This window comes from Elephantulus edwardii, unplaced genomic scaffold, assembly GCF_000299155.1.
Source record: "Elephantulus edwardii isolate Elephantulus edwardi_28Jun2011 unplaced genomic scaffold, EleEdw1.0 scaffold00292, whole genome shotgun sequence".
In the NCBI taxonomy this organism is placed as follows: domain Eukaryota; kingdom Metazoa; phylum Chordata; class Mammalia; order Macroscelidea; family Macroscelididae; genus Elephantulus; species Elephantulus edwardii.
Genome location: NW_006400042.1, coordinates 1,137,817 through 1,145,561, shown reverse-complemented (window position 1 = coordinate 1,145,561; position 7,745 = coordinate 1,137,817). Strand labels below are relative to the sequence as shown.

The following is a 7,745-nucleotide window of genomic DNA, read 5'->3' as shown; positions in this document are numbered from 1 at the left end:
ACTCTCCTTCTGTCCTCCCTAGTCATTGTCCAACACTCTGATGCATAATAAGCGATTGGAAAGACCATGGCCCGTATCAGGCGCACCTTAGTCTCCAGAGAGACACCGTTGCTCTTGAGTACTTTAGAGAGGTCTTTACCAACAGACTTTCCCATCACAATACGTTTTTTGATTTCCCGGTTGCTGGTGCCAAGAGTGTTGACTGTGGAGCCAAGCAAACCGAAGCTGTGAACACTCTCAATTTCTTCGCCATCCATCCTGATGCTTCGGGTATGTTGCTAGGATGTTCTTTTCCTTGGAGAACGACATGATTCTGGGAAGGGTGGAGAGTCAGCACAGGAGAGGAAGACCCTTGACCAGATAGTCTTGATGGTAACTTCTGCAGTGGGCTCTAGTGCGTCAAAGTGTCAGGTTGGCACAGGATAAGACAGGGTTCATAGTTTCGTCTGTGGTAGTCAGCCTTGGGAAACAAGTTTATGTGGCTGAGCCCATAGTGATATCTTCTTTCCTGCCAGAATAATTCCTTTGTTCACTAATCCATTGGGAAGGAGACGAGTAACTTGGTAATGAGGACGTTTGATAGCCACAGAAGATACCCTCTTCTTTACCTGGCTTTTAGAATTGCCTTAAAGCACTTTATGTTGATGTTTGAGGACTGCTATTTTCGTTATGTTTTATGTCTCAGCTAGAAAACAAAGACCTCTCAACTGGGCCAATGAGCAGTATAATAAACAGAAAAAATATTGAGCATTTAAAAAATCTCATTTTTTCTTGAATTCCCAGACACCACCAATAAAAATAGTAGTCAGGAATTCAGGAAACACTATGACATCTGTTGACAATCTGGAACAAAAGATGCATTGTGGAGTGGGCTGGGGGATAGGTAGAAAATATGATATATTAAAAAACTCAAGAAATAAAAAGAAAACTCTTAAAACAGATAACATTGATTAATGTTGCATTGAATAATTATTGCAGAAGACCTGTTTAAAGTGTTGAAAACATGTAGAGGACTTTTAAATATGCCGCAGACTGACAGTGTCTTGGAAGAGGTCTAGCCAGTATGTTTCCTAGAAAAAGATGGTACGACTTTCTCTCACATACTTTAGCCTTATTATTAGAAGAAACCAGTCCCTGGAGCCTGATCCATTAAAGGAGAGAGTGAAAAAGGAAGATCCTCCAGGGATTGACTCAGCCAGCATTTCATTTTATATAAATGAAATTAGGTGTGTTAAAAGGTGTCATATTTCAGCATGTTTTTAAATGCAAGTCCCCTTTTCTTTGTGATTATTAGGACTTTTATATTGGATGAAATTTTAAGAGGGGCCATATTAAAAGACTATATATCAGAAAATACTAAAACCAGAAAAATAATGTCTTGTATTTTAACTTGTTAGTGTTGTATGTCATTTATTCTTCTTGTCACTAGTTCCTGGTTTTCATATATCCTTTGTTACACAGAAATTGAGCAGAAAGTATTACTGTATAAAGATAATATGGCGATTTTTTTAGTGAAGTAGAAAAGAATGAATGACTTTAGTTCTGTCTCTAGTCCTGTAAAATTTTTTCTCTTCCATTTTTAGAAATAAAAAACCAAACCGACCTTCTGAGTTTTAGTGGAAAAACACTTAGTGTGACCACAGGTTCAGTTCCCTCTCTAATGCGGGATCTTGGAGCTCTCCCCTGTCAGTATGTCAACCTGGAGCTCATGAACACAGAACCACAAGGTACGGTTCCTCTCCCCTTGCCCAGCTGAGAAGCAACAGCAGTCACTGGGACAGTAGGCTGGACACGTCCCACTTGTGTGCAACCTCTCTGACTTTGGTGCATTTTCAAATCTGTGTAATACCATGATTTGAAAAGTGGCTTTCTTATTTTGAGAGAGTAATTATATAAAAATACTCTCATCTCTTCCATAGTTAGGAAATGTAAATATAAGCTAAAAATTATAACTAGAAATGAATGGAGTTAAGTGATGAAACATTTTCATTATCCTTCAGAAAATGTCCTGAAAACTGCTTTATATATTAAGAGTCCAATTTTTTTTGTTACTGTTTTAGGATCTTCATTTACACATTTGTTACTAAAACTTGCTGAATCTAAAATGTTTTCATTTTGCTACTCTAAGGCATGTTGCTATTTCTTTTCCTCCTCTCATCTTTCAAGTCTGTGAGCCTGTGTATGTGAAGTCAGCTGGCTCCTGCATGCGATGCTGCCCAGCCTCTACACCTCCTGGTACAATTGCTACAGTCACCTGGGGCACAGGATCTAATCTAGTTTTTTCTTGTTCTTTAGAATGTTTAATGGGAACAGTGGGGACTCTCCTGCTTGAAAACCCTGTTGGGCAGAATGGACTCACCTACCAAGGCCTTCTTTGTGAAGCAGCCAAGATATTTGGCCTTCGGAGCAGGAAGCTAAAGCTGTTTCTGAATGAGACTCAGATAAATGGTGAGGTGCTTCTAGAGCATGGTAAATTATTTTATTGGAAGTAGGTTTTGATGCCACTGGCCTTTTATCCATTATATGTGTATCAGAGGTATTAGTTTTACAGAATGTTACACAAGTTACGTCAGGAGAGCCCTGCTAATATAATATGTATATTACATGCAGAAGTTGTTGTTGTGTTGAAGCTGACCCATAGCTGACCATCTCGCAGATTTTCAGAGGCAGTTAATCACATGGGAGGAGATTGCCCCCATTCTCCTGTGGAGCAGTTGGTGAATTCAAATGACATGTCTTCAGGTTTTCAATGCAGCTTCTTACTACTAGGTCACCAGAGCTCTCTAGAGCTATACATATGTTGTTGATTGCCATTGAATTGAGCACAACTCATAGTGACCCTATAAACAAAAGGCCTAAAGCAAGTGCATAGAGTTTCCACAGGCATGTTTAGGAAGTGGATGTCACTCCTTCCAATGTATACATAAATGCATATAATATAAATGCCATTTTTTTCCAGTAATTTAAAGAGTAATAATCTTTGTTTTTTGGAAGTAGTCTAAAAATTACATTAGCATATTAAAAATTACTTTCTAGATAGATTAACATATTTGTTATTCTGTAAATTACTCCTTTCCTAGGGATGATCAAAATTAGAAAAGATTATAAAGTTAATCTCTAAGTGGATATGTAGGCAGACAGGCAAGACAAATTGATAAGGACATATATAAAAAGGACTACTTTAAAAAAAGAAGATTGTAAAATAAGAACCTGAATAATCATATAGCTAACGTGTGTCCTCTCCTTTGTTGTTGTTGTGTGCTTTAGAGTCAGAACCAACTTATAGCCTAGCCGCCAGCAGATTTTCAGAGGCTGTAAATCACACAAGAGAGATCACTCGTCTTTCTCTTGAGGCCAGTCCCTTTGGATTGGTAGTGCAGTTTCTTAACTGCTGGGCTCTCCAGAGCTCAACAAGTTAAATAGCTATACAGAAAGGATTATATCCCTGATGCACATCTTCCCTGATTTTAAACCATGCAGTGTTCCCTTATTCTGTTTGGACAGCTGCTTTTTGATATGTCCAGGTTTCACATCTGGGATTCTCACTCTTCTTGATGTTAGCCATAATTTGTTAGGATCCATACAGTCAAATGCCTCAGCATAGTTAATAAATGCCTATTCTGTATCAGGTGTGTTCAGTTTAATATTGCTACTACTGAAATCATTTCCCCAGACAACTTCTCTGTATAATATCCTGTTTTTCCTATTGAAAACCTTCCTTTTAATCATCCCAACTCAAAAGCTTATACTGTGCTGTCCTTTTCTTGTTTGAGCTCAGTATTTAATCAACTTTCTAAATCAGCATTTGTAACTTTCAGCAGTTGTAGAAAATTAGCAGACATCCTTTTCCTGTATCACCTCTTATTCTAATATTACTTTTTTAACTTTGTTGTTGTTATTACAGCTTTTCACTTCATCCTCTCTGTGTCTTAATTTTCCTTGTGTTTTTGTCTTCTTTGCCTGTCTGTGCTATATATTGGATAATCTTGGCAAATTTCCTCTGGTTTCTGTCAAAATTATGTTTTTAAGAAATAGTTGTCTTTTTGATTCTAATATGTAGAGCCGCTGTGCTCCTTATAGGCAAGCATGGTGAAATTTTGCCTCACTTTGGTCATGTTGTCAGGAGAAGCCAGCCAGTCCTTGGAGACATGCTGAGACCCTGTGTTCTTCCTTTTGATCATTCTTATCCTTCCGGTATTTTATTACGTATAAGTTAGCACCTTTTATGGTTATACCATGGTTCTTGGAAATCCTGTTCCATACTTTCATTCTTATTTTTACTTTGCATTTTTGGAACTTTCTGTTCACATAATTCCTAGCTTCCCTGATTTTTTTCTTCTCCTCCTCTGTGAGTCTGTCATAGGCATTCCTCCTTTCTCTACACATGACTTTCTAAATTTATTTCTTGTATTTCTTTTGAAAGCACCTTTTAGAGCTAAAAGTTAAATGAAAATAGAAAATTTGTTTTCTCACTTTAAAAAGTAATATTAGGAGGGTCTGCTTCATGTGCTACCCATTGCCCTATGCTTGATTTGCCAAAATTGCTACTCTGTTATAATTCTTAGTAATTTTCTAACAAAGTGTTCATATTTTCAAGGGCTCACCAGTCCTAATCAATATAAGTGCTAAATCTAATTTAAACTTAAAATTTGGGATTTATAATTGTGTGTTCTTATATATTATCTGTTATGATTGATGCTTGCTGTCAAATTGATGTCAAGTAACAGAACTGTTGTTAGGTGCTGTCTAGTTGAGTACGACTCATAGCAACCCTATGAACAAAAAATGTGAACCTTGTTCTATCCTGCACCATCCTCACACTTCCTGACACACAAGAACGCATTGCTGCAGCCACCCTGTCTTCCCCTTCTTCAACATGTCCAAAGTATGTGAGGCAAAGCCTCGTCATTCTTGCCTACAGAGAGCACTCTGGCTGCACCTTCTCCAAGACATATCTATTCATTCTCTTGGCTATCCATGAGTTGTTCAGTGGTCTCCTCCAGCATCACAGCTCAAAAGTGTCAATTATTATTCTGTCAGATTCATAGCAAGTGATCGCAAAGACTGGCCTGAATCAGATGCACCTTAATCCTCAAACTGACATCACTACTCCTCAGGAATTTGGAAAGGTCCCTACCTGCAGATTTTCCCATTGCTGTGCATCGTCTTATTTCCTGACTGCTTATACTAAGGGTGTTAATTGTGGATCCAAGCAAGATGAAGCTGTTAACAGTTTGAATGTCCTTTACATACATCATGACGCTACCTATCAGTCCAATGGTAAGAATCTTTGTTTCCTGTCATTGAGAAGCAATCCATACCAAAGACTACATTCCTTGATCTCCTGCAACAACCCAGATTGGAAGTCAGTTTAAATGAAGAAAAATAACAACAAACATCATTTAACAATTAGCCGTTGTTGTTGTTAAGTGCTGTTGAGTCGAGTCGCAGGCTCTAATTTAACAATTAGAGCATGGAATAAATGTAACTTGAATGTTGAAAAATTGGAAATTGTTAAAAATGAAATGGAATGCATGAATGTTAATGTACTAGAAATTAGTGAGATGAGATGGACCAGCTTTGGCCACTTTGGTAATCATATGGTATGTTATACTGGGAATGAAAAACAGAAGAAGATTGGTCTTGGATTCATAGTCAAAAAGTCAATATTCGGTTCTGTCCTGAAGTAGAGTGTTGTGAGTGATAAGATAATATCCATACACATACAAGGAAGACCTGTCAACACGACTATTGCAAATATACTCTCTTACATCTAGAGCCAAAAAGGAAGAAATTGAAAACTTTATGAAATCTTGTAATCTGAAATTGACCGAACATGTAATCAAGATACGTTAATGATAATTAGTGACTAGAATGCAAAAATAGGACAACAGTGAAGAAGGAATAATAGTAGTTCGAAAATATGGACTTGGTGATAAAAGGCTGGAAATAAAGTGATTAAATTTTAATTTACAATTATTTATTGCACCTGCATTTTTTTAAAAGACACTAATGACAACTTTACACATGGATTTCACCTGATGGGCTGCATAGGAGTCAGATTAACTATGCCTGTGTACTAAATCGTTAGAGAAGCTCAATATCTGCAGTCAAAACTAGGCCAGGGACAAACTGTGAATCAGATCATTGAATTCATATGCAAGTTCAAATTGAGGCCAAAGAAAATGAAATCCACAGGAACCAAGATAAGATCTTGAATCAATTCCATCTGAATTTCATGATCATCTTAAGAAAAGGTTTGGGGCATTGAACATTAGTGATAGAAGACCAGATGACCAAAATCAAAATGAATGTTAGAAGAAACTCTAAAAATTGCACTGCAGCGTCAAGAAGGGAAAAGATGTCAGTGTGAAAGAGCTGAACAGAAGATTTCAAAGGGCAGCTTGGGAAGACGAAAAAAAGTATTATAATGGAATGTGTACTTCGAGAATAACAAGAGAAGAATTCGCTCTGCTTTCTCAAGCTGAGAGAATGGAAAAACAAATTTAAGCCTCATATCATAATATTGAAAAATGCTATGGGTAGACGGAGAAATTACATCCTAGTGGGTAAGGAGTTGGAGTGTCAACTGAAAGGCAAGTAGTTCTAATCCATCATCATCTCCTTGGGGGAAAAATTGTGATTTGCAACCCCTGAAAACCCACTGGCATGTCAGCTGTGAATTTGGGTCGGGGTTTGTTTTTTGGTTGTTTTGTTTGTTTGTTTGTTTGTTTGTTTGTTTTATATATATATTCAGTGTGTTTTAATTCATTTTTATTTGTATTATAAATTTGAGTACTTAGCTTATCCATTTGTGGTTAGATTGCTTTTTGTATGCCTTGACATAATCCTTTCAGTCTTTCTGAGCAAGACATTTCCTAGGGTTATCATATGCTCTTACTTTTTTAGACCTGTAAAAAATCTTTTCTGCTGTAGAGATTTTCACTGCTAAAGATAGAGCCTCTCCAGTGGTTCAAATACACTACTGGCTCTCGGCAGAAAGATGGGCAAGATCCTCCCATGCAGTTTACAGCCTTAAAAACTTGCTGGAAGGTAACTTAACAGTTTGTTTTAGAGACTTTTTAATAGAGAAGGAAATCTAGGTGCTGAAAGTGCACATTGCTTCTGAATTGTCATTCCCTCTTGGCATATTCTGTGGGCATAGAAAATTTGTGTAGATGTTAGGGAGGAGGGAACAAGGTTAACAGTTTTCAAAGTGTTTGTCCACAATAGGTGGGAAATGGCTTTTTTCTTTTTAAACGTTTTCTTTCTTTATTAGAAATTACGGAGGAAATACCCATGAAGACTTTGAATATGAAGACTGTATATGTTTCTGTAATCCCAACAATGGCAGAAATCTGATGTTCGTATTCTGTCAGCTTTTCCCTGTTTTACACCCCACCCCAACACACACAGAGAAAACGAAGATAAATGTGTAACCAGCTGCTTTTGGTCAAAGTTTAAATGGGACGGATTGATTGATTGATCAAGTGATGAGACCTCACAGTAATATTGACACCTTATTTTGAAAACCTCAATAGTCATGTTGAAGGATCTTGTTACCTCAGCACTACAGAATATGTTGCTGTACTTGAGTTCTTTTCCTCTGAGTTCTCAAGGTATATGACATTATATATATCATTTTAGCCACCTGAAGGAATGGACCTGTTAAATAGTCTGCCAACTGGATTTTTCTGGGCAGTGGAATATTTTCAATTTCAGTAAATGGGAATAATAAACTTTCT

At 37.2% G+C, this 7,745-nt stretch overlaps 1 protein-coding gene across 1 annotated transcript in view; it reads left to right on the top strand.

Moving 5' to 3' along the window:
- The window catches only part of IARS (isoleucyl-tRNA synthetase), a 131,902-nt gene extending 124,540 nt beyond the window's left edge, over nt 1–7,362 (top strand). Inside the window, exons 31-33 of the mRNA XM_006900735.1 lie at nt 1,584–1,727; nt 2,296–2,448; nt 7,280–7,362. Coding sequence (XP_006900797.1) covers nt 1,584–1,727; nt 2,296–2,448; nt 7,280–7,362 — 380 coding nt within the window. The remainder of the gene's footprint in view (nt 1–1,583; nt 1,728–2,295; nt 2,449–7,279) is intronic.
- The last annotated feature ends 383 nt before the right edge of the window (nt 7,363–7,745 follow it).